Source organism: Buteo buteo, chromosome 2 (genome assembly GCF_964188355.1).
Source record: "Buteo buteo chromosome 2, bButBut1.hap1.1, whole genome shotgun sequence".
In the NCBI taxonomy this organism is placed as follows: Eukaryota; Metazoa; Chordata; class Aves; order Accipitriformes; family Accipitridae; genus Buteo; species Buteo buteo.
In genome coordinates, this window is record NC_134172.1 from 59682274 (window position 1) to 59709789 (window position 27516).

Consider the following 27516-nt stretch of genomic DNA (forward strand, 5'->3'; position numbering starts at 1 on the left):
TTAACTATGAATAAGGTGGGTTCTTAATGTAACTAACTTAATTTAAAATCTTAGTGAAAACACAGTTTACAGTCTTCTGCACAAGCTTCCACAGCTTCTTTAATTTTGTGTTTTGCTTTCATTAGTTGACCATACTGGGAATGTAGGTTTTTCACAGCAAGACCAAGACTTCAAATACCAACCTGCTGTGCATTAGTTCCTGTCACTTTAATCGCTGAGCCTCCTTGCCTTCCCCTCCAACTTTGGCCGCTGACCCATTTTCCCCCTTGGATAGGGCAGGGCGGCTTTCTCTTCTCCTGTTTGGGGGACCAGTGATGAAGCCTGGTAGAACTTCTTTGCTTGGTTTCAGGTCTTGTCTCACCTGTGGCTGCTGGTGCTGGCTTCTTCTGAGGCACACCTCACTGTATGGTGGTGGGTGGGTTAGGTGGGATGGTTGCCCATGGGCTGCATGCAAGACCTGACGTACAGAACAGTTTCTGTGGCTTTGCTGTGGAGTAACGGCTCTCGTGGGAAGATGAGTTTAGGAAGACGTACATCTTCAGGTGTAGTTGTGCACTGCCAAATATTCAGAATCACAAGCCAGAGTGCTTCTGCATTTTACAAACGAGTTTGTAAGCTGGTGTCTGCCTCTCATACAAAGAGAACTGGGTCATGGTGAAAGGTTTTACATACATGGCCTTTATATACACGAGGAAGCTTTGCACACAGAAGAGTCAGCCTACTTCTCATGCCCTCCAAGAAAGTCTGGAAAACTCTGATTGTGAAGGAGGTGCATTTCATTTGACTGAAGTTAAGATATCTATGTGAAATCAAACGAAACAAGCTCTATCAACTCATCTGTAGGCAACCATCAATCTTGACAATGGTAGATAAAAATATTAGATGTCATATGTGAAATCTTCCTTTTGGATTTAAGGGACAATGAAACTGAGAGGTCTGGTTAAGACTGTATTTGAAACTTTTACTTGCTACAAGCTCAAAAATGCTTAATTTCCAGTAGATGGGAAACACTGAACCCAAGATGAAGAATATGTGGATTCTGTTACTTAAGGGTATGTAAGTGGGATATTGGTGTGTCCTAAGGTGAATTTATAGGTCACTAGCAACTCCTCAGTAGTCTCAGTCTATTATGCTAAGTATAAGTTAGTTTATCTTCTTTGAGAAAGCTGCCTATGCATTGAGCATATGCTGAGGGTTTGTCTACATAGGAACACTTGGGAAAATTAATCTGTATTAAGATATGCTTTGGAAGTGGATTAAATTACATAGTACTCCTATACAAGGACTTCTAAGCAGAATTTAAGTGGCTTTAGTTTTAGTTTCTTTACTTCCTCAGTTAAGTACATTAAATCAAATCAAAGGCATTTAAATTTTACTCAAATGCCTGTGGAATTTTAATATCTTATTAACCTGCTTTTAGTAAATTTTATCTGCATTTACTTTCATTATGTTCTTGTAGGCAAATTGGAGGCATGTTCAAATGAGCAATAGATGAGATTAGCTAGTTCGGTGCAAATTCATAGTTTTTATTTCTTGTGCACTAACATTCTCAGGTTGACCAACTCTGTCTCTCTACTTATTGATACTACCCAACTTGGTCTTCTGGTTCTCACATTCCTTATTTGAATTGTCAGCAATAATTTTGCTATCCTTGAAGGGACTAAAAGCCCTCCATATGGGAGATGCTAAGTAACAGCTGTGTGGTGGTATTTGATTAGCATCCAAATGGAAATCTGAAGTTTGTCTTTGGCTTTGTTCATTAGTGTAAAGGTGAGGGTGGAGTTGGGGAAAATTAATGATTTACAGGAATTTTACCCATGAGTATAGTTATTTTTCTGTAAAATTATGAGAGACACAAACTGTGGTTTTAATGTAACAGAGTTCAGGCATCTACATCTGCTTTTACTGCACCTGGCTTAGTATATTTGTGTAAGATAAAACGTGCTCTATCTTTTGCAGACTCTTAGATGAGGGACGTATACACACATTAATCAACAGATGGTAAATACGGGGTTTTTTATCCCTTACAGAAGTGGCGACAAAATTTGAGAGAAACCTTGCTTTGACTGACCAGAACCTAACATTGTAGAAGTTGCTTTGCAAAATGGCAGCAGCAACTTTGGACCTTTCAAAAGACACTGCTTTTTCTTCATTGTTCAAGGCTTGATACAAGTCCAGTGACATGGGGTACTTGAGAATAGTAAATATTGTTATGCACAAATAAGAATGAATGGCTTGAAAGTTTCATGACAAATTACTCATGTTGGCATCGCAGTGTGAGGGCTGTATAATGCTGCTATATGAGGAGACAGACAGTGATTGTAAGTGCTCCCTCTGAATATGCAGAATGGTGATCTCTGGCATGTATTTTTCCTGTACGTGGCAGCATCTAGCAGTGGGCAGTTGTAACATCGGATGATTTGAATTGCCAAGTGATGTCTTTACACTCAAATCCTAAGAAACCAACCTTTTCCTCTCTACCCACAGCCTGTTGAGAAGTGAAACATACTGACTTGCAAAAAGTATGTAAAATATGCATTTAAATGCCTTTCTTCTCTGACGTTTCATTTGATATGTGCTACATGTGACTTTGAAGCATAATAGCACATTGTCCTAAACTGATGGAGTTAGACAGTGTTTGATCTCTTCAACTGAACAAATGTATTGTTTTAATGCTAAGCAAAAGACCTTTTAAATAGGAGAATTGATTTCATACATTTTTAAAGAGAAACCAGGATATAGCAGTGGTTTCTTTTTCGTTTTGGATTTACAGCAGTATGACAACAGATAAGTAATGTTCTCTCAGGCTGAGGCTGAATGCATAAGAGCTGGTAAATTCTGTGGTAATGTTAAGCCCCTTAAAACCCAGTTATTTTAACTACGCAGTGTGTGTAATAAGTTTTTGTTTGTTTGTTTTGTTCCATTTCTAGAAGTTATCAACAGCGTTGGAAACTAAGATCCTTAAAATACGTATATTCTAATGACAGTATTTGGAAGATTTGTAACTGTTGACCTGCTGGTGTTCATGAAACATCTAGATGGTGTACCTGATAGGACGGAGCTCATAGCTTTACTTACTAAAATCACATTCCTATGAATATAGCGCAGATGAGGGAGAAGGAAAGAATTCTAAACAGCATACGTAGCAAATACGGATTTGTGCTAATAGCCTTTCTTGTCATCTTCTGGCAGCACTTTTGAGACACCAGGTTTTAAATCATGAGGCATCAGCTGTGGGTACACGTAAGTCAGTGATAACTAGTTTGAATACAAGTAGATCCAACATGCTCTGTACTTAGCCAGCATTTTTTGAAATATTGCTAAAATTGGTTCTGTGCAGATCTGCAGCTGATGTGAACTGGAGGTTAGATCTATTGGATAGCTCTGAAATAAGAATTTTGCCCTGAGATTGTTTTTAAAATTAACCTTCCTTTTGTTTCCTGCTCTTCCGCCCCCGCTTTTTGAAATAAATCTACATTCTGAGATAACAAATTGGCTTGTATCCCTTGTGTATGGTTCCTGGCTATACACAGTTAGGTAAGAGCATGAGCAAAATGTAAATTCTTTGGTAACTCGGCAGAAGATACTATTTCATCACAATTGCTATTTAATTTTTGCAAAAGAACCTCCCACGCTGAATGTTCTTTGAGTTATTTGGGGTTGATTTTTCATGAATAAAATTCTTAGTCATCTTCAGAATCTATGCAATATCTTAAAGAAATAGAGACTTTGCACATTTCAGTAGTTAATTGGTTTCCTTTTGGATCTCTCTTGATTCCTGCACCCCTTTCTGTGTATGTAAGAAGTTGCTCTTATGGCTGTAGCACTAGCCTTGAATTTGGGAGTTAAGTGGTGAAATCCTTCCCTCATGGAAACCGACGGCAAAGAAATTTATTTTCTACTTTAAGCTCTGACAGTGACTTTCTGCGTGACCTTGGTGTGAAGATCTTATCAGCAGAGTTTATGCAGATAATCTTTACCTGGATCTACAGGGCAGGAATGCATTGTGGGCTGCCACATTGCAAAGTTGCATACAAGTAAATGGTACATTTGGCAGCTGATGTATTTCTCCTCCTGTGTGGTAGGACTCTTGAGGATGCATGAGGTCCTTCATGTTTCATCAAAATGTAGACAGGCTATAAAACCAAGAGACATCTTTACCTCAGCTATAGTCTGTGCCCTGAACCTCTGCTCCCCAGCTGCACAGCTTACATCAGTTTATATCATGAACAGACTTGGATCAGTAATTTTGTGGAGGGGAGTACTGGCATGTTGTGCAAATTGGCCCTTTAATTGCTGCAGTGAACACAAGGCCATGGACAAGTCACAGAACTTGTTTGTACCTGGGTAGTGATATATATTTGCATACCTAATAGTATATGCCAATAATACGTAAACTGGGAAGTTCCAGAACATCCTTATGAAGGACTTTGAGGTCACTAAAAGTTAGCAGTGAAACCAGCTGCTGTAGTTTTATTGCAAATATCAACTCTTGATGCTATTCTAAAAGCCTGAGCTCATGAAGCTATATGACTGCATTAAAAAGAGGTTTGTTTGAGGGGGTAATAACTCTCATTAGTCTAATTGGTGTAGCTGGAGAAGGTAAACAATCTAAATTGTAAAAAAACTGTTTTCTGTCGTGCAGTACAAGCAGCAGACTTGAAAGCTAAATTCAAGTTAGAGAACACATGCTTTGAACTTGTTTAGGTCTGTATCAGTCTGAGAGAAAAGGATTGTTGGTATCTGCAGAGTAAAAGGGCATGATAAAGCAAAAGAAGAAAGAAGGCTGTTGTCTATGGGAAGGAGTTAAGTAACATATGGTCTGTAAAACACGGAGACACTTTATAATGTGCAATAAAACTATTGTCTCTGAATCTCATCTTTTGTTATATATTACAGCTATGATCTGAGGCTTGTTTCTGAAAGGCTGGTGGTGGTTTGTTTGTGGGGGTTGGTTTTGAGGGGGAGTTGTTTTTTTTTTAATCTTTAATTTTTTTTTAAATCTCCAGTAATAAATGGTTGTTTCTTTTAGCTTTTATTTGTTTTAGTTGGTTACCCATGTGAGTTTGCTGTGGTGTATAGCAGCGCGCGTTTAGCTATAGTTCATTTAAAATTGCCGTGTAAAACATATTAATGAAACAATATCTTTTTTTTTTTTTTAAGCAGCAATATTAAATAGTCACCTTAGTAGTGAAGAGAATGAATACCAGCTGAGAAGGGTAGTTCTTGATTCATGTTTAGGTGCTGGGGCTAGCAAACTTTAGGATTAGGTGGCTTTAGAATACCCCTGTCGCAGCAGAAGGGGAAGAGAAAGATGAAGTCTGAAAAGCACTCTCTATCTTGCACAGTTAATTTGAAAAGGGTCTCTAGGAAAACTTTAAAGAACCATTTTGAAGATTGCTGTGGCTACATTTACTATTTGGTTAAGCCTCAGGAAAGCTCATGGAGATCCAGTGAACTTGGAGGGCATGCCTTAATACCTTGTAAAGCAGTGTGGCTATTATGAGGGGATGTGTGCTATGTTCAGGCTCTATCCTATTGCAGGGTTTGTATTTTGAGGTCACTCTTAAATCATGGAGCTTCTTGAGTGGTACGGCTGTGACAACACGCATGGGATGTTTAATTACTTAATGAAATGCAGTTTTATTTTGGAAGTGGTGTGTTCCTCCTTAGACTCCTGCCTGGTCTGCTAGTCTTATTGCTAAGGGGAATATCAAAGTGGTTTTGTCCCATGCTCCATATGGAATGTAAGTGGACTAATATGAACTATATTTGCTTCCAAGAGGAGAGAGTGGGCTGAGTGAGCTTAGTGAATAAAAGTTCAAATAAAATCACAGTGACTGTAATGTGAATTTCCTTTTTGATTAAAAACTTACTAATTTCAAGTCTAAAATCATCTTTACTTTGAAGTGAGGTTTCTTTTTATGATGTAATGAGGAAGTGTTATTCCATCTAATTAATGTTATTTTGCTGTGGGGTGGAGTTGCAAAAGCCATTGACTTTTCTTTGCAAATGAAAGGAAGTAAACCTTTTTTCTTGATATGAAAAGCCAGTTACTGTGTTATCAGGAAAAAGCTTTAATGGCCCCAGCTCACCTAATGAGGACATTATCAAATGAGCCCCCCATTCACAGATTTATAGGGTGATATTTCTTAGATTGAATTGTCTTTGAAACTGCCATGTAATCTTCTTTGTAGTGCAATACTTGATGAGTTTTTTTGAGTTTTGTTTTTTCTTCCAGGTCAATATGAAAACATTTCAGTAAGTTTTATTTGTTTTGACCATAGGAGAAAATTTTTTTCCAAGTCCATGTAAAAAGTTTGGCTAATGGTGTAATTTAGGTGCTAATATGAAGTTACTGATTCAGATTTATCAGTAACAGTTAAAAGTACGCATATGAATAAAAATAATTTCTGACAAAAGTCCCAATTCTTATATGCTGAAGTTGCAGGGGTTTTCTTTAAATTATGAAAAGGTTGGGTAGGGCTGGGACAGAATTTGTTTTATTTTCAGATTGTGGTATATTACAGTTTTATTTTAGTGGCATAGGCTGGAAGAGGCAAATGAATTGCTGTTGTGGTGTAGAGGCATGTCAGAGTTTGAAGACTTACGGAGTTTGTGTTGTGCTGAATTGGAGTGATGAAGTACAGATAACAGGCCACAGCTATGGCCACAAATTAGGCCTCTCAGTTTGATGCTGAAAGAATTGCATTAGAATTGCTTTTCCAGGATTGCCATGGAGAAAGTCTGATGAACAAAACCAGATCTGAAATAGGGAAGCTAGAAATGTGTGCTGCTGCAAATGCTTGTTGGGGCTTCATTGCTGTAAAACGAAGGTGACCGCTTTACTAAGCGAGAGCGGTGCTCAGGAGCTTGCTGTTCTTCAAGTACTCCCAGTGGTTTTTACGTGTTAGTGTTTCCTTAAAGAACTAGGGTTCTCTGTGGTTCTTTCCTCTTACAGCCAGCATGGCTTAGGGAAGAGTGAGAGTTGTGGTCCCTCGCGTGGTCCCACAGCACCTGTCCTTACGTGGAATCCGTCAAGAGTTGGGAGCAAGGTGTTTCAGGAAGGTGCATAAGCTTTGATCCAACTGAAGTACTGTGCAAAGGCCTTCCTATATAGGAAGGATCCAGTGAGGAGGTAAGCACCACCTTATGAACTCCTGTGGGTGTGGGAAACTTCAATGTACGGGCATTGCTCTTGCATTGTGTGGAGCTGCCCTATTGCTGTGGGAATAGTAATGCTCCAGGTATGTCCAGGCAGAGGACAGTAGTGATGTAGTAATAGATCAGATCTAACTTACAGGGATAATTCTGAGCTGTGATAAATTATTAGCAGAAACGTTCAAAAACCCAAAACTACAGGGCTGTTGTCGCTGTGTTTGGGTTGACTGGCAGACATGCCAATGCTAGGTGCACAGATGGTCCAAGAGCATGAACCGGGGTGGACTGGCTGAAGCTGTCACAGCTGTCTCATGGTTGCCAGGGTCCTATAAAGTTGGCTGGGGCATTGAATTCTTATAAAACCAAGGGACAGCTCTGGCCAAGCAAGGGCTGCATGCAAACTTTGCTTATCTCACAAATACAAGCTCTGTAAAGTATAGGACTGGAACCAAGAACATGCCGAGTAATAAAAACTGTGCAAGGTCCCCCCTGCTTCCTCAAATGTTCTCATTCAGTGAGTGTAGCTCTATCCTGACCTGCAACATCCCGTTCATTGTTTTTGTGCTAGGAGTTTCCTGAATGCCTCACGGAAAATGTGACACACTTTGTAACGTAGAACAAATATCTTCTGGAACAGGGCTCAACCAAAAGGATAAAACCTTGTTCTGCATTGTGACTTTAATCCAGATTTGCATTCCAGTGAAGGATTCTGGTGGGGAAGGTGTCTGGAACATAAGGTATTGCGATGTAAAGCACATGGTTGTTCCTTGGATTTGAGGATTTATTTAAGCACAACTCAGAATCGATAATCTCTGACCTTTTTGAAAGGACTCTTCCTTTTTTCTTGTTAATACTTTAATATCTTTCAAATGCATTTGGCATTTTAGTGGATTGACAGATGCCCAACTGATGTCTTTGTACAGTAGCAGAGGTTATGTTACATTTGGCATATAGTATTTTATTGTTTGCATCAGCCTATGTTTGTGACTTTCAAACTGGATTTCCCACCTAGTCCTTCAAAACTGTAAATACACATTTTTGAGAGAGGAAGTAAGATTGATGGCTATTCTGATATTTGGTGTATAAGGCTTTCATGATTAATTGTTTTCTTCTAACTCCTCTGTTCATACTTTCATAATCTCGAAAAACAAAAACATTAGTAAATCAAAGTGGGTTAAAGATCAGGCACGTGGTTTTATTTTAATAAGGGATAAAGCTGAAATGTCACTGAGTGTACATTGTTCAGCACTTGTTCTCTGGAGCATATGAATCAGTCCATTACTGATCCGTAAGCATTTTCTTTTGTGGTTATACTGTATTTTCATTACAAAAACGAATGCAAGATAATAGTGTGTTACTTTTGGTGCTTATGCCTATGTGCAAAGTTTAATGTTTTAAAAGAAAAGGAAGCCTTTTGTGGCCATGTGAAGTTCTGACTTCACAGAGTAAGTTTGCTTGCTTGATTTATATCTGTCAGCAGGAAGGGGATTTTGAGAAAAGGCATAGTAAGCCTGCAAGCTTGGGAAAGAGGTATAATTTTCATGGTTATGCCTTGTGTGTCTGGGACATGTTTTCCCAAAGGATTCAGGTTAAAATGTGCTTTGGGGACTGTTTGCTCCTCATGCATGGAGGAAGGAAGACAGCAGGAAATGTGTGATTCTCCTAGCTTTTTCTCATTGCTGGTAGTTGTATTTGGGACAGTGTCCCCAGAAGAGGGCAAGGTCAGAACCTGGTGTCATAAATAAGACAATTAAAAACTTTGAGACCCATCCCCTCATCCCCCTTGTTGCCATACCTATACATCCGCTCACTCTTTGGCATCTTTTTATTGGAATTGTTGAAAGATGCTGCTAAATGAAGAAACCAGCTTTCCTTTTGAACTTTTAACCTTCATGAAAGCTACAGTAATTAGCTTCTGCAGAGCATAGATTTTTTTGAATCTGACGTCTTAAAAACCAAAAAACAAACCAGGAAGAATGAATGATAAATGTGCACTTCAGAAATTCCCAAATTGCCAGTGAAGGTCTTCCTTCTCTGTACTTTAAAAGCCTCAAAAGTGCAGAGGGAGACTGGGGAGGGGTGAAGTGTCCTGGTTGCATCTCAGCTGGGATGTGCTTCAGCTGGGATGAAAGTGCAGCAGTTGGTACAAAACCTCCACCTGGGGAAGAATGGTCAGCAAGTGTGTGAATGTAATCTCTTTGAGGGAGTGGAAGAAGGTGTGAAGAATGGGTCACATCGAGGGAAATAAAACACTGTCAGAAAAGAAAAGGGGGAAAAAAAAAAAAGCCAAACGTGAGAGAGATGAATTGTACTGCCTAGGCTAAAGGTGAGTATTATGTTTAGATTTCTTCTATGAATGAATGTCCTGTTTAAGAATAAATAAATAAACAAGTGTTTCCTCACTTCATCCTTGTTAAAAGAACGCAGTAAAACTCCTGACAGTTGCTATTCTTTCTAAGAGTTGATCATGTGAAACTTTTATATACTAAAAGCAAGGAAAGCACGTTAAAGTTTAATCCCTGCTTACTCCAGTGGGTCTTAAAGCTGTCATCACTTAAAAGTCATACAAAAGCAAAAATAGTATCTTAAATGCAAATGATTTTTTTGCCTCCAATGACTTTTAATTCACATATTATAAGTCAATAATTAAAAAATCTGAAAGCAGATCCACATCACTTCATGCTTTAGATGACATTGAATCGAAAATGCTTGAAAGCAGCTTTCATGGGTATCACTGCTAGCTTTGTCATCTATATAAAAATGTAATACATTTGTGCAAACTTGAAAATGAAAATTGAGAGGGACACAGCCTGACAATAGAGACCTGTAGCCCTTCCTTCTCATATACAAGCTAATAGCAGTGCTGCATACATCATCACACATGTAGCTGCTCAAAAGGAAAACGTGCTCAATAAGACTTATTACTTCTCAGCTGCTAGAAGAAACTGCCAACCTTTGGCATGGTTAAGTTTCTCTTAACAGAAAGCAGTAATACATACTGTAGTTAACTTGGCTCATGGCATACAAAACCTTGCTGCCTTCTTCCTTTTAAGATATGATTCTTCTTTCTTAAATAAGGTTGGTTAATGAACCAGGAGAAATAGTACAGATTTAAGAAAGGAACTGTTAAAAACAGGCAGCTCCTCAATTTACCAGGAATAGTTCAGTTTGATATAGTTAGAGATGAAACGGTTGTGTGCAAGATGCTTTCAGTGTCTCTTACCCTGAGAAAATTGGGATCCTTTGTAGCTGTGGGATTTTTCATCTTGCTGTCGCGTTATGTGTCTTCAAAGCAAGAGGCAAGTATTTTCTGTCATGTGGCTGTCTCTTTTAACATCTGTACTTCCACTTCAGCAATTAAATGACTAAAAGCAAAGATGAGAGGGTAGGGTAGCCAGCAGCCATGCATTAATTTCACTGTGTAAAACTACAGAGATTATTTGGGGCCAGAAGGAGGTCACTGTCACAGGACAGTGGTCTCTTCCTGTCATGTGTGTGCTGAAAATAAGGCCGTTGCCAGGAATGACTGAACCAAAGAGCCAGATGACAGGTTATTTCTAAGTTGAGAACAGCTTAAACTTTCAGGGCTCTAAAACCAAAGCACACAGTGTTTGGCAAAATCACTCATATTAAATGGTGAAAGCCTGAGTAGAAGGAAAAACGTGGTAAAGAGATGAGCGGTAGTTGCTCACTGGGCTGTTTCAGAGTATTTGCATTTTGATTGGCTCCACAGACATTTGTGTGTGCCTCAGGGACTCTTAACGTAAGGAAAACCAGCTTTATATGTAAAGAAAAATGGCAGTGAGACTTCAGACTTGCTCCCTACAGCATATTCTGTGTGCTCTTTCAATCTTGGCTTAAATGAATATAATGGTGATGCTTTTATTTTGCCTGGGAAATTAGTTTCCCTTACTGATTTGTTTTAAAGTATGTAATCCACCTAGAAATGTATTTGTCATTTTGTGCTGGTAATGAATCTTTTAACTGCCGGAGTAAGAGAATTGGAATACATTGGCCAGTAAATATAGCCAAAAAATGGTTCACCCCTTTCTGTTCCATCCCGAAGTCCATACCTGGGATTCTTGTGAGAAGCCCCGTCTGATGGATAACTGCAGCAGTGTGCTCTGAAATGCTAAAAAAAACACAGACTGTTTCCAGCAGACTCTGAAGCTGCATCCTCCACTTCTGCCGCTCTGTTTTTTAATGGCAGGTGTTGTATTGAAACTAAGGATGGTAGCAAGAAATAGGTAAGCCAGCCTCTACTTTCAGGACCTTGAGGGCTGGGAATGGTAAAATGGAGGAACAACTGGGTGAGCAGTCTGTCCGAGCATATAAATAAATAAGGCGGCTGCCCATTCTGAGTAATCTGTCAGCCTGATTTAGATACAACCCCCTGTAGCCTCTCAATGCCTCTCAGTTTCTCTGAGAAAATGTGGTGCCCCATCTTATAGTTGGCCGTTGGAGGCACAGAGGACCAAAGGACAAGTACGTGGCCGCACACAAAGCCTTTGAATAAAAGAAAATTGAACACAAGTGTTCTTGGTTCCAAGTAACATCCTCATCTTTGAAGCAGACTTTCTGTTCATTTAAACAGTGTGATTACTACGTGTGGTAGGGAATTTTTCTCTTTAATCAATGCTGTGGGGAAAAACCTTGGTAGATGTAAGGTCTATTTGCAGGTGGTTTTTTTTAGTTTATTTTTCTCTGGTGAATCTTACAATAGCTGCTAATGATTACATTCTCACAGTGACACCAAGGTCAAATAAGAATCTGGAGCTTTTGTGTCTCAAGAGATTTGTTTTGCAAATGCAAGAATACATTTTTCTGTCTTGTTTAAATGGCAACATTAGACTTTGTCCTGGGCACTGATGCAGAACATTTACCTATAGGCACTGCTGCTTCAGAATTTCCTTCAGGTGCCTTAAGTGGAGTTAATGCCATAGTTTGGTTTTTTTCCAGTCCTAGTCAAAGTTGTTGGCATAGTGGGTGAGACCAGCAAAATAAGAGATGTTGCTGAAATCCATCTAATTCTAACACCCCAAGAAGAGAGCCTGTGAAGGTGTTGTGGCTAGTAGGAATCTGTTCCAGAGTTTGGAGAAGGGCACATGTGAAAAAGAAGCTTGGAAAAAAGTCTTCAAAAGCATCTTTTCCTTCATTCCTCATGTACACTGTCCTCTTACGTTTTGCCTGCCCAGAACAAGAAGAAGCAGTTGGGAACTGCATGTTGTGGAGAACATGTCTCTGTGAGCCCTACATACTGGAGTAATCTTCCAAGAAAGGTAGAAGGAAGTCATATCCAGCTCTGACAGAACAGCAGAACCTGCTGTTGGGAGGAGGGGACTGTCATTGAAATGGGACTGAAGTCCTGGTCTTCAGAGACATGGAGTCCACTTGTTACAGAGCAAGTTGTCTGCCAGCTTTGGAAACAGGACATCTCTTTCCTGATCATTCTCCTTACTCTACATTAAGATCTTCTGATAGGCTGTGGCTATGGTTCTGTGAATGCAGCATGAAGACTGTATCAATGTGCTGTAGGATGGGGCAAGGGGGAGGAGGAGAGAAAAGAAAATTGAATATTCTTTTAGTAGAGATATGCACTGCGGCTTTTTGGAAATGCTTATACTTTCAGTGTACAACCTGTGAATATTGCTTAATATAGCATAAAAAGAGAGTGGATAAGGCTCTGTGTTTACTGTTGTCGCCATGCTGCCAAACCTGGAAAGCTATGTTTTAGTCTTCACAGCAGCAGAGTAGAAGTGCTTTACTGAAGGGCAGAAAGAGGGCTGTTCTGTTTTAAAGAGATTAATAGCTAAATCACACTTACAACTTGAACAGTAGAGATCTACTGATGTTAAATTACTACTGAAAGCAGATGAAAAGTGCCACAGTGTTACTGTGTTGTGCTTTGTTTTAGTGTTGCCATTTTCACACAAAGGACTTTTTCAGCCAGGTGTTAGCCCTCTAGGAAGTTCAAAATGGTCAAATTCAGTTGACAGCTTTATTTGGAAACACTTCCAACTATGTCAAACTGAACTAGACAGTTAACCGAACAGTGATTTGCCACCCCTCACCCCCAAGTGCAATGGGAAAATTTAATTTGGGAAGACTGAAATCTGAAAGCAGGAAGGATAAACAGTGGTTACTCTCACAGGGGCCTTGGTGGAGGGATGTTACTTTGTATTTCTGAAGGTAGAAACTCTGGCAATCATCAGAGGACTAAAAATGTACTTGGATTTTATCCAAATACTTTAATCTTTTAATGTCTGTTACAATTATAAAGGAGCTCATTGAGTTAATGAAACATACTGTAATGAACTAAGTAATTGGATATTTTTACATTGTTCTCCTCTATGGGGTTGAACCTCAGCTGTGTGTCATGAACTTTGCACAGGTGAAACAAATCCTCTTTTTTAGCTTGGGGCATGTTTGGACATGATGGTTTAAGATGAGCAGGTTATATTCCTGCTTTCCTCTTTGCCCCTATCCATTCCTTATAGTGGTCCTGATGCTCAGGTGAGTGAGTGGTGAACGTGTTCAAAGGGCTAATCTGGCTGAAAATGTGGGTTTTGTGGTTTTGGTTTTGTTTTGTTTTGTTTTTTGCTCTGTGGTAGTTTTTGGACAGTCCACCTCTCTGAACTGGCCTGCTGGACAAGTGCCAGTGCTAGCACTGGGGAGGAGGAGGCCAGGCCATGACGTTGGGGAAGCAGAGGCATCAGATCTGCTGTGGAACTGGAGTTTGAATGGCAGAAGCCTGAGGCTTTTGGAATAGAAAGATTTCATTTTAGGGGAGAGCGTAAGGATGGTGGCTCAGGGTAATGTATGTATTACAGTATTGTTAACATAAACCAGTTACAAGGATCCATTTTTTTGCTATATACTAAATTAGAGGCACACACATTATTATGCAGCAAAGGCATAGTATCCTTTTGCCTGTTGCTGCTAGCCTCTTCCTGTTCTGTAGTTAGCATTTGTAAGTTCTTAGCAGGTAAAGTACTTGGCAGTAACTCCTGGGTGGAATCAAGAGGGTATTTAATATTTGAAGCACTCTATTTGTTTTTAGGATAATAAAGAAAAGCATCACACAGCAAGTGCTGGTTCATTTTGAATGGGTGTTTTGATAGAAGCTGATTGAGTTGCAGCAGCAATTGGTGACAATTGATACTCTGGTTCTTGGGAAGGAAGCTGCCATGAGTCTTGCAGAATAATGTGGCTGGCACAGTTCACTCCTCAGTGTGCAGACAGTGCTGGTTGCCTTGTCTGGATCCATGTATTGTGGGAAGGTTAAGCACTCGGTTGATTAGCCAATTTGGAAACAGTGAGTGTAATGCTCATTCTTGGCATAACTATGCATGTTCCCAGAGAGGCTGGAGCAGGAGCTTCAACCAGAGTGTAGAGATGGGGAAACACAGCTGTGCCGTCATCAGCTTTTGACAGTGAGTATTAGCTGTAGCCATTTAGGGAGCTTTAGAGAACCTTTGTAATTATAGTTACTTATGAGTTAGAAGATACTTGGAGAAGCAGGTCATATATATATATACACACACACTACAAAGGTGACTTATTAATTGATAGTGACTTTTTACCTGAGCAAGGAAGTAAACATATTTACTAAATTAGCTAATATTTTTCATGAGTCAAGTTTCTTTGTGAATGTAATTCCACTTTTTTCTGATAGTAAAACAGGAGACAATCATAAGACCTCACTTTAGCTTTAAATGCAGTGGCTGAATTGGTGCTTTGCCCCCCCCCCCCCTTTTTTTTTTTTTAATAGCCCAGCATAATAGCATAAATTAGATTTGGTGGTGTTTTAAGTTCACAGGAGGGTTGTAACTTTGGAGTGAACACATTGCCTGTCTTGCTGTCCCTGCTAAAAGGGAGACACAGTAAGGTTTTCAACTGTTGTCTGCTGCTTAAACAGCATGACCCTCTTGAGCTTATGACTCAAACCAGTAGAAGGATATGTGCATCACTCTTTCCTCTTTCCCTGGGCCATGTGGATTTTAATGTTGAATAAAGTGTGTAGTAAAAATCATGGGGTGCCCACAAATTGTACCGAGTGCTTGAATGTGATGTATTAGACTGTAACACCAAAGCAATTTACAGTAGTTTTCCTGTCAGAAGTAAAGTTTCATCTTGATCTTTAAAACCTTAGGTCAAGTTACGGAAAACTGGGATCTTTTTTGAATGAGTGCTCTTGGATGCCAGCTGGGAAGAGTTATGGAGATTGTTGGTCCTAAGTTGTAACCAATGGCTGGTTTTAGTGTGCTTAGAGAACCTTGTTATGGCATAGAAGGCAACCTGCTACAAAAGCAGCTCTTTTTGCTCATTGTGTGCACAGCTGAGTACAGAAAAGGTACAATATTTGAACACAGGTGGGCAGGCTGGGACTTCAAGAGTGCTTAGAGTCATTACATCAGTGTACTTGAAGAATCACAGAATGGTTAAGGCTGGAAGGGACTACTGGAAGTCATCTTGTCCAACACCTCTGCTCAAGCAGAATCATCTGCTACTCATGGTTTTGCAATACAGAGATAAGCAAGGCTTAGTCTCATGTTAAAATACCTAGATCTCCTATTACCAAGTGTCACACTTAATGCAGTTTACCAAGCTTCATACAGGACACATCTCCCCTGGAAATGGGCTGGGTGAGCAGAGTGTTGGCGCTGCTGTTATCTTGTAGTCAAGTTTCTTCTGAAAGGTTTCTAACATTCCTCCAAAATACCCTCTGCGTTCTGGTTGTATGAACCTGGAGCTTGCCCTGTTCTTGGGCTCTTCAGTGTCTTTTTGCTTGTATTTTACCTTACGGTGATCTTGTGGTTAACCTGGCTGGATAATTGAGAAGATTGCTCAGGTATGCAAGGTCTTCCTGATCTAGGATTACAAATGATGGACCCAAGGTATGTGTCAGCATTGAAAGGGAGGGTGATACCTGGTTGGGGTGTCCCTGGAACGGTGGTTCCAGGCCTGCAGGTACACAGACTGAGCAGTACTCAGCAAAGCAGGGTGGGATCAGGGTTGAGGGTGGGCATATGCACAGTATTTTTGGGGGATGTGACTGTGTCCATGTTTGTTTCCTTAGCATCTCTGTATTCGTGTTTCCAAAGTGCGTTTAATAATGTCCATTAAAATGTCAGATTAGTCTTAATAACTAATATTGTTTGGAGATACAATCTTTTTAATGCAGAATAGTTCAAGCTATTCCACAAGTTTTAGTGATAGACAAGGTCTCTAATACTAACTGTGCCACGCGTTTTTTTGCCTTGGGCAGCCATCGCTGTATTTCCTATTTGCAGTCTTGTCTTTTTGCTGAACGTCCTTCAGAGCTGGCACTGGGAAGTCCACAAGTGTTGAGGGCAAATTGTTCTTTGTGAATATGAGAATGTGAACTGGCAGAGAGCTAGGAGTCTCCAGGGGTGGATTCAGAGACTGTATAGTGCTGAGAAATCAGGAAAATGTGGGGTGTTTTGACTGTTAGCTGTTTTGATGCACTGATTTCAGTAAGTGCAAGAGAAACAGTGCCAGTAGAAACACCTCTGTAGATGGAGCTGCATCTGCTGCATTTCTGCTGCAAGATTACTGACAAGTGGGTTTTTTTCCTTCTCTTGCTTTGTCATCTTTGAACAGTGGTGTTAGTCCCTGAAGCAAAAGGCTGGTGTCTTCAAAACTTTTCTGTCCTCATTAGACTCATAAATGGTATCCAGTCTTTCTTTTGCTGTTTCTTTTACTTCTGATGAGCATCAAGCTCTGTTTATTCACTGTGGAGTATCAATGTGTCTCTCTTTTCCACAGTACTTTTCTTTGCACAATGATTTCTTTAGAAAATCTTTCTGTTGTTTTTTCAATCTTCGACATCCTGTCTGTGCTGTTCCTTAACTTGGTTATTTCCTTTACCATTCATGCATTTCTGTTGCCCTCTCTTCCTCCATCTGACTGCTAACTTCCTGACTGTACCATGAGTTCCTCTGTATGTGTCATAAGCATTGATAGGGTAAAAAATACTTTGTTTTTTACGCTGCTGCTTCATATTGCTTCTAGCGGGAAGTTTAGGGTTTCTCCCCAACCTTGAGCTTACCTTCTTATATCTGTTACCTCCTTTGAGATATAGCCAGTCATCGTTGTCTTGGTTCGGCCTGTGCTGAAGCGAAGCAGTAAGGTGTTATCATCTTGACTCAAGACGCTCTTTTGTGTGTCCTTTCTAACCCCCTGATTTATCCAAATGCCAGTAAAGTCCCAAGTACCGTAGGCAGATCATGCTAGTTACTCTTAGTTGAATTCTATTCAAAATTGCTTTCCTGAGTCACAGCACTTTTGATGAGCTTTCTCTGTTTCTCTTCAGCATATTTTCAACCAGCCTCTAATAAACTTAGTCCAGTGTAACCGGAAATGGAGTCCTTTGGAGTGTGCTTAGCTTAAGCATTAAAAAGCACCCCCCCCCACCATTGCATCCATTCTTTTGAGTTGTAATATTTAGTGTTGCTTTATTTTAGTTGTTATTTCACAGTACCAGTGTCCTTTTTCCTTTCTTCTCCGCTCCAACTTTCTTATTGCTGAAAACTTTAATTCTGTCCTTACAACCCTTTAAGAACAGCAGCACCACTGGCTGAAATTGAGTCTTCATCTTTTTCCCATTATGTCCCTCCTACCTCTCAGGTTATGTGAGACTACCCTGAGAGGTAGGAAAAGAAAATTGTATTCAGCTGGATTTTAAAGTGTATTTTTTTGCTGCTTGCTTCAGTTTAGAAACATCTGGAGTACAGCCCAATGATGAGAAACAACCCCAAATGAAGCAGCAAGCCCTGATAAACTGTGAAAAGTTTAAGTGGATTCTAACATTTTATTCAGAGTAGTGTTTGATTTTGATACCTGCATGGTCTTTAAATTCCACATGCTAGGCAGGTAATCGGCACCTTTGAAAAATCATGCTTTTTTTGTGCAGCCTTACCTCTTCGACTGCTGGGTTGTTGTTGGTGTGTTGGTGGTTTGGGTTTTTTTTTTGTTTTGGTGTGGGTGTATTGTTTTGTTTTGAACTTTTTTTTTTTTTTTTTTTATTTCTTTGAATAGTCTTTTGAATACTTGAGTTCGGTACTTTCCTGATCTCTTCTTTGAAGAGTTCAGATATTAACATCTTTAGTAAACAGAGTATCTTTATCTGAGTGGATAGTATATGAATATTAATTAAATTGTCACAAAGGTTCAATACCTTGAATAATCAAACCCAAGTTTTTATTCCTCTCTCTTCTGAATTATAGACGTGTAACTAAAAGTTCCTTAGTAGAAGTAGAGCGATCTTCCAAGAAGCTATCTTCCAAGAAGTGGGGGAGTTCAAGTTAAATAAGTACCTGAATTTTGCTGGTATGCTTCAATATGCGCTTCAGAAGCAAGAACAAACAGCCTGCTTGCTTGTATTCTGAGTACATCCAGTCTGCTGTGTTTTCTTCCACCTTTTCTTTTCAAGCACCCATTAAAGCCTATTTTTCTCTCTAGTTTTGAAGAGTACTTTTTTGAAAGTGGGCCTGTCATTGATGGTGAAACCTCAGCCACAAAAAATGCTTCCTAAGGAAAGGAACAGCAAGATGAGTGTGGGAAAGGTAAAATACTTGGAATGAAATTGTGAAAAAAGGTTATGGGTATGTGAGAATGAGACAGGTGATAACCACACAGATATTCACCATCTTTCCTGGGCGGCTTTGCTAGTGGCAAAAACTGTCCTGTTCTGTACATTTCGCGCCCATATTCCTAAAATCTCCTCCAATACTAGGTTTCCAGGTATTTTGGAGATGTAAAGTGGTGTATTTAAACCTGAAGAGTCCAAAGCTCATTTTATCATAATATTAAATGGTGCATTCCTGGGCTAATGATGCATCATTGATCAGCAGACTGCAGGTTCACCATCAAAGAAATATTCTTGTTGGGAAGCTGATGGACCGCTCTAAACCGTGAAGTCCGTTGAGTAGGGTCAGGTCTTCCTGCAGTGTCAGTGGCTGCTGCGGAGGGGATAGCAGCCCTCCCGGGTTATCTGCTTTCTGAGATCATCCCCTCTTTTCCATCCCTTACTAGAATATAGCTTGTAGCTGCTGTAGAGCTTTATCTTCTGTTTGTGGCGAAGCATCTGTGGATTTTATTGATATGGGTCTGCCGGGCCCCTGACTCCTGTCTAGTTCAGGGGTGAATAGCACTGAATGCCTAACAAAAGGGAAAAAGGCAGCATGAAAGCCTTTTTATGTACACAAAGTGTACATCCAGCCCCGTGGCTTCTGTGCCCTGTTTTTATTTCTTGCAGAGATGGTGGAGCATGTTTACAGCTCCTTAGACTCGGCTGTGCAGTCATGCAGTTCAGCTCCAGAAATAACTCTCTTGGGGGATATTAATCCAGCGTTGGATTATCTTTCTAAAATCGTTAATCAGACTTGGTCCCCGAGGGACCTTCCAGCTGAACTTGCCACTTAGTTTCTGTTTGCTGGGGCAGCAGGAGGCGAGCGGAGGAAGCTGATGAGGTTTGACAAGAAGCGGTTACTTACGTAAGGTCCCGAGCGGAGGAACCCGTGTGCGTCTCTCCTCTGGCTGCAGGTCCCTGGGCTCAGGGCTCAGCTCCCTGCCGGCACCTGCTGTGTCCTGCCTCGTCTGGGCTGCGTTACTGCCCTCCCTTCTGTTCACCTTGTTGTGCCTTGAAGAAATGCCATGGGAAACCTGCCTGCAAGGGCAGAGTTGGGGGGATCTGTGCTGGCTCTAGGGGATTCCTCTATACGCTGCCTTTTGTCCAGGGAGGAGAAACACGTGCTTTGTTTTATTAAATTCTCAAATGCACGTGGCGTTCCTTTGGTCGCTTTTTAATCATTAACTTCTTTACTCGAGCTGTTCACGAAATGGCATGGCCTGCTGTTTGAATATTACCTCTCTTCTGTAAAAGAAGAAATGAGCTGTTGTAGGCTGCTGTTTTCATATATGACTAGAACAGTGAGTCACGTAACTCCTATTAGCCTGCATTTTTTTTCTCTTGTCCGCAGAGTAAGAATAGGGTTCATTTCTTGAGAGTTGTGCTCTGATAGCTATAAGTTATTCAAAGTACTTTGAGATCCTTGTATGGAAAGTGCCAGGGAAATTGCAAAGCAAGTTTGGTTGTTGTTGTTGTTGTTGTTTGTTTTGTTTTTTTTTTAAATGAGTTCTACTGAGAACTAATTTCATACATGAATAAAATCCTGTTTTCCACATGCAATGCATAGGTAGAAGGGGAAAAGTCAATACTTTTTACTGACATATGTGCTCCCTCAGAACCAGGCAGGTAAATTGAGAGCTTGTGTGTCTGTGCTGATGCATTTTTGCACAAAATTTAACATACTTTGATTTCCAACTTGAGTGTTTATTACACTGGCTTAGTAGACTGCTGGAAGCACTGCATAGCCTGGTTGAAATGCAGAAATACACTGTGTGTGGTAATAACTCACAGAATTTGCACTTTAATGGGATAATCTGTCATGGTTCTGAAAAACCCTATTGATGTAAGAAAATGTACTCAAGTGGTAGGGATGTTTTGGTTGTAGAGGTTTTTCCCTCAAATTATAAAATAGTGTGCTGCTGAGCATGAAAGTTGCTTAAACCTCCTCCAGGTTACAGCTGCGTGCATGTATAAGGGAAAATAATGGGAAGTTGCCTTCCTTTTTCTCAGACTCCTCCTCCTCTTCATACACTCATGCTCGCACATGCATCCTGTTGCCTTCAGATTCTTCCTTGGAAGTAAATGTCGTAAAAATGAGTTGCAAAGTTGCTCTTACGTGTCAGTGCTTCTTGGATCCCACTGGGAGGGAAAAAGGAGTTGCTCTTGAGAAAACTCTGTAACGAGACATCTTAGCGACGGCTGTATCCTATTCACTGCTTGACTGCTGCTGGCATAACAAAAAGCAGTTCAGATCAGTTCTAGTTCTTTATTCACATCGTGAAAATTGCTTACTAAATTAGAAGCGTTTCACACCAGGGATTGTGTCTTCCTTATTTTACTGGGCAATGTCTAACACGCTGTGTACCACTGGAATAAATAGTAGGTCATTTGTAATTGTCAGCACTGTAGATTGCAGAATTTTCTTTGCAATCATAATTTTGTGATGACAGCTAAACATCTATTTTGGTCTAAAAAAAAAGAAAAAACAATATTCGTTTCTGGCATTGCCACGTAGGGAGAAGGAAACTAAATTATCATGCATTGGATTCATAAGATTATAAACTAGGAAAAAAAAAAGTCAGCATATTTGACTAGGATGTCCACCGAGAAACAGAAAGAAATTCGTAGTGATGATTTTATATATGCTTTTCAGCATTCAGACTACTCTGATGCCTCCGAGTTGGTCTTCTCCTGGTGGGAGAAGTAGAACTACATCCATTTGTATTAGTTCAAGATCTGTCACTTTGCTTTGTGTTTTATGACTGTGTAAGCATACGTATATTAATAATTATAATTATGTAGGGGATCTGTGCTAGCCTGCATTAAAAACTAGTCACACTGAAATTGTCTTCTGAATGCTGTGGCAGACTTCTCTTGCACCTTGCTTTGGAATGCAAATGCTTATTTTCCATAGCTGAATTTGATTAACTTACTATCAACTTTCCTTGACTCTCCTTTCTTAAACCATTTGCTTTCTTCCTGTGTGACTTGTTAAGACGGACCACAACTTGCTAAAGCAACATGAGAGTTAATGCCCACATTTGTATGTGAGAGTGGAAGTTTTCTGCAGATGTATTGCTGCATAATGTCATTTTGCTTTCGTAGCATGGCCAGTGGTCACGAACCAACGTTTTTTCTCCGGCATTTGTTGTGAGCTTTGGAGCTAGCTAACATCCTAGGGGAAGTATTGGGCTGTGGGTTACCTTCCCTTTGCCTGAGGTGAGAGGTGACAGTGCTCCGAGCTGCTTCCCTGTCTTCCTAGTTAACAGAAAGTGTGTTTGCCCATGCATTAGGTGGATTCTATAATTTTTATAGGTCTCCCTTCTCTCTCTATAGATATGTGGCCTACAGATGATTTTTTTCCTGAAAACTGTAGAAGAAACATGATGGAGGGAAAATGAAACTGTTGAAAATAAGGGCTTACTCATCTGAAGCTATCCTCAGTCAAGTTTGTCTGGCAGGAGCTGCTGCTGCTCTTTTTGTGTCACGGCCAGTAAACTCGGGCTCTGGCTGAGGCTTCCAGCATCCCTCCTGCCAGGGATGCGGTGCTGTGCCAGGGAACGCAGGGAGAAGCCTGTCAGTCAGGCACTGGGTCAGCCAGCTCTGCTTAAGTGCTGCGGGCAGTTTAATACCAAAACATCACTGGGCTGAGACTACTGAGGACTGTTCTGCTGAGGAGGTGAGTGTGGGAGCAAAAAGGCGCCAAGATCTCGGTTTCATTTGACTTGTAGAGGTGGATTAGCAGCTCATTGCTGGCAACAAGTCTTGCTTCTCTTCCCCCTCCCCACCACGTTGTGCCACCTCTGGGAAGCTGTTTGACCCTAATTTGGTAAAAACCAGATAACCAAAAATAGTTTTTTGCTGGTTAGTTGAGTCAGTGCACTGCACAGCAAGGGGAGCGCTCATGGAAGGTATAAGTGGCGGGAGCAGGAGGTGTCGGGGGAGAATTGGGGGGGACTTTGCATCTGCTTAGGCTCTGCGGGGGAAAAGACAGCCAAAAGTGAATGTCTGACACTTCTTAATAACCAGCAAGCCAGTTGCATGCTCTAATTGTGTTTATTCCCGGTCCCTGTAACATCTACCAAATGTAGACAATATCATTGTGTTTCTTAATCATGTTGTTTAGTCTTTCAAGGGGCTTCCTGCAATAGTCTTATTTATAGACTGTCCATTGTCTTATTTACTGCCTTGTGCTTTGCTTTGTGGAGATGTGCGAGCCTGCCGGCATCAGAACTGCCATGGTTGGAAATAAATTGCTGGAGTGTTAAACTTCATAAACTGCTTTTATGGTATGTCTTGAGAACCCTATGTAGAATGTAGCAGGGCTTGCAAACATGGAGAACTGAGCATTTTCAGAGTAGACCAGAGGACACACAAGGAAAAAGGAAGGGTAGAGCCATATATATGAAGGCTGGACAACCTCTCACTTATAAGTAGTATGAGGCGAAGGTACAAAATTTCTTGATAAAGGGATGGCTTCATGATTTTGTTTGGGCTCATCTGAGTTCATGCTTCTGCTGCAATTGGAGAAGGGTTGCTAGACTGGGTTAGTTGCAGCAGCAACTGACGGTGGTCAGTCTTTTTTTCCTGTACCTGTTTGTGGCTTTTGGATGTCTGGTATATTCTGTCAGCTCATCTCTTGCCTTAGCTCTTTCAAGGGGTATGTGTGCAAGCATGTGTCCATGCTTTCACCACTTCCTTCTCTTTTCTGCTAAGAAGAAGTGGGACTACACCTCTGGGGATTTCTACAGCTTCTCTCATTTTGTCATACATGATGGCATTTTGCCGGGTCTCGGCAGAGCACGCAGGAAACGCCACCGTCGGCATGGAGGATTTGGCAAAGCAAGCAGGAACCTGGCAGCCTGCAGGAGGGTGCATGGGTTGCTGTGTCTGAGAATTGCAAAGCTGTGCTACTTCATTGGCAGTTCTGCTACTGCTGAGCAGGGAGAGGGGTACAGAAGGTTTGTTTGCAAGCTCCAAAAGGCACTACACCCGTTTGAAAAATGCTTGTTGTTTATTGCGAGGTTACAAACTTTGATGAGCCAAAAGAGACAGAACTTACATTCTGCAAAACCTGAGGACTTGGTTCTTCCCCTTTCCTTCCCCAAAATTCACAGCCTGCGCTGTTTGACATGAGACCCTATTGATATTCATATTTTTGCAGAACTATGATGTTTTATGTAGCTGATCATTTTACTGTTAATGTATACTGTATCCTTGTGTGTTCACGTGTCTGACGTTTACCATAAAGAAATATTTCTATACGGGTATCTGGATCCGTTAGGTGAGGGTATGTGTTTGTGTGTATGTATGTATATGTGGAAACTGCTGTGTGTTCTGCCTTCTTCCTGACATCCTGGTTGCTATAGTGCAGTGATCTATTTGTGAACACCCAGAAGATCATTGCTATAGTTAAAAGAATCGGTGTTTCCTGGCCATAACTTCCTGGGCAATCTCTTCTCCTGGAGTGCCAGCTTTAACCAATTCGGTCACGTTCCCTGGGACTCCATGTGTGACACTGTAATAGGAGCTTCCTCTAGTTTGTCGCTTTTCCCTACCAGCATATTTAATAATATTTAAAAATAGTTTCTCTATTTAAATCTAATGCATGCTATTATTCACCATACATTTCAGTGCTTCAGCCATCTTTCTAACAGACTGTCGAGCTATGCAGCGTGTTGTGGTGTTGTGTCCTGTGTCTGCTTCTGTAATATGTGCCATTCTTCTGCCCTTGCACATACATACACACATACGTTTTCATCCACCTGCCCAGCCAGGCAAAATGTAGGAGATGAAGCAGCAGCACTGGAGTTCTGTCTGAACTGCTGTATTATTATTTTTATTCTTTTTTTTTTTTTTCCCCTTCTCCCTGCAGGTGTGAATGAGAGAGACTCTCTGCAGTATTTAGTGTCCAGTTGTACTGGCTCTGAAGAACAGCAGCGTCGCAATGCCCCCTCCTGCTGATATAGTGAAGGTGGCGATTGAATGGCCAGGTGCCTTCCCCAAGTTAATGGAAATAGATCAGGTAAGTGCCTGTGTATGCGTGCTCAGCCAATGCTTGTGCGTAAATAAGTTCTTCCCTGCATGTGTGTGTCTCTGCTTTTATGTTTACTTCGGGGCACACATATGTTTCTGTGAGTGCGTGTGTGGTAAAAGGTGTTTTTTATAATGGGCGTAACCCTCTTCCTCTCTTACTGCTTAATGTTTTTGATGTGTTTAGCTGTTTTTTCTGATTTGCTTTTTCTTTTTAAACAGCTGCTTAAATAAGGTGTTTACTGCTTGTGTGACCCACTTAACACTTTCGTGCCTTACTTTGTTCAACTGTGAAATTGTGGTAATGTTGTTACCTCTGGGTGGAAAGTCTTCGAATTTTTAGTCAGTGCTTTTCATTTGGAGTAGGATCATACTGAATGGCTGCAGCAAGTGCAGATTTTGGAACTTAAGTAGTGGTGCACTGTGAGCAGAAGGATCTTTGCTGTTCTGTACAGGAATCTCGGAGGTTGTCCTGTTTAGCTGGTTATTTCTAATGCAATAGCCTCGTGGACTGACTGGAGGCAGTGTGCAGAAGCTAACAAATTCAAAATTATGAATTAAAGGTTCTTTTTAGGAAATTTGGGCGGGGGAGCGGTTGGGGGGGAAACAAACCAAATCAAGTTATACAAGTGCCATGCTTTATGTTCTGGATTTCTCTGAGATTGTTTTTGTGGCACATGTATTAATATTAAAAGCAACCTCTTAACAGCTTACCCGTAACGCTTTGAAATCATACAGCATGTTACCTGTTTAGAATAATTATTATTTCTGTAAACAGTATTCAGAGTGAAGGAAAGCATTTCATAATGTGCTTTAGACCCTAGTGTATCTGGGGACCAAGTACATGATAAAGTTCTATTGGAGAGGAGAAAATTTCAATTCATGCTGAAAATGTTTTACTGAAATGGGATCCTAATTTCTTCATGCAGTGCAATCAGTTTCACTTCTAGTTAACCATTTTGTGGCATATGCTTGGGAAATTCCTGTGTGAACTTTGTAGAAACGTGGTACTAGAGGGTGGCTGAAATAGCAGCAGTATGATTTTTAGGCACTCTGGAAGCCTTTTTAGAGGTAAGGGGAGTTCCCAAGCAGTTAGCACTTTGTAGTTTGATTTCCAGACCTGCCAAGCTTCTCCATTTTCATTTGCTGAAATTTTTTAGTAAGCATATATCTACAGATACAAATCTCTTGCCTTCTGGAGTGAAGAATGTTTTACTTTTTTCTTCTTATATAACAAATGGTAGACACTGTGCACACTGCGTTCAGGGAAGGATGCATGTTAGTCACGATGAACAACAGCTTATTGCTACCAAGTACAGTGGGGACAAAAATGAACAAATGCTATGCAGTCTCCTTCCAAGCAGCAGTAAAGTAATACCAAAATGATTATTTTCAATTTACAAAACGGCTTAAAGTAACTCTCCAAAAAACCTCATACCTTATTTCATCATATATCAGCTTACTGTCCTGGAACCTTCTTTTTCCTTTATTACATAAGATTTAGAGGGGACAAGAAAGATCAATGCTAAGTTACGTCAGGTAGAACTCTTCCAACCCAGCCTGCCAAGTTGTCTGCAAGCTTCCTCGTGCCACTTTATGGGGAGGAGCAGGGAGAAGAGGGAAAATAAGGTTGAAAGGGAGAAGACTAACAGCAGCCTGCTCCTGATGCAGGGGGAAATGGGAGAATGAAGTTTGAGGGTCTCATTCCTCACCTTTCCGACATGGAAAATACAGGTGTGGTGACAAGAAATGAAGATGGGAAAGAAACATCCTTTCTTAATACCCATACACACAAACCCGCAGATTTGCCTTTTTCAGCTATGGGAGCGATGTGGGAATGAGCCCTGAAAACATACAGGGTGATACATGCTTCTAAACACACAGCTCTGCCTTTGGTTCACTTAATGCTAACTTTTCCCCAATCTGTTTCCTTTAAAACATCTATTTAGTTGAAGAGCTGTAGTGGAGGAGATGATTCATACCTCAGATGGCTAGCTGTCAGAGATGATAAAGGGAAGGAGGGAAAAGGAAGGCAGAAAAGAGAAACAACTTTCCCATTGACCAGACATTGCAGCCAGTGCGTGTCTCCCAGGTGGTATCTGCTCATTCAAGCAGCATTTGACATATATTCAGAAAATCCTAAAAACTTTGCATTACCAGTTTCCTCCCTCTCTGATCCCTTACTAGCAAGAAAAACAGTATTTAAAAGAACAGCACTGTATTATTACTTTAAAAAGAACAACAAAAAACCCTCACTGTAGCATGACACAGGCTCTTTATCTTTCAGGGTACTGAGGCTATTCCAAATATTGAAGTACAAATAACATATAAGAGATCAGAGGAAAATCTGGATTTATTTTTTTTTTTAAGGTAGCTTGCTGTATACGCATGGTGGCATTTATTTATATTCAGTTGCACAGTATCCCAATTCACCTGCCGTGTATATGCATATTTTGCTTAGCAATGAAGAGAATAAAATATTTTCAAAGTGAGGAAATGTCATTGTGAAACTACAGTGATTAGCAGTAGTGTACTGGAAAGTGTTGGGCCTGAAAAGAACTTGAGTATTTTTTCCACCAAATGTTATTAAACTTTACATTAAAAACCTCCCCTTCAGGTGCATGACTTCTGACAACCTTGACTTCATGAGGCGCATAACTTTTCCTAGT

General features: G+C 40.5%; 1 protein-coding gene across 4 annotated transcripts in view; it reads left to right on the plus strand.

Annotated features, from left to right (window-relative positions):
- ELMO1 (engulfment and cell motility 1) overlaps positions 1–27516 on the plus strand; it is a 322964-nt gene that overhangs the window by 24148 nt on the left and 271300 nt on the right. For 2 of the 4 annotated variants that reach the window (XM_075056741.1, XM_075056732.1), the window contains exon 3: positions 24690–24839. In XM_075056741.1, the coding sequence (XP_074912842.1) occupies positions 24762–24839 (78 nt within the window). In that variant the 5' untranslated portion in view covers positions 24690–24761. Of the gene's footprint in view, positions 1–22239; positions 22494–24505; positions 24840–27516 lie in introns of those variants that run through there. The other 2 variants (XM_075056760.1, XM_075056752.1) reach the window with 2 other exon arrangements.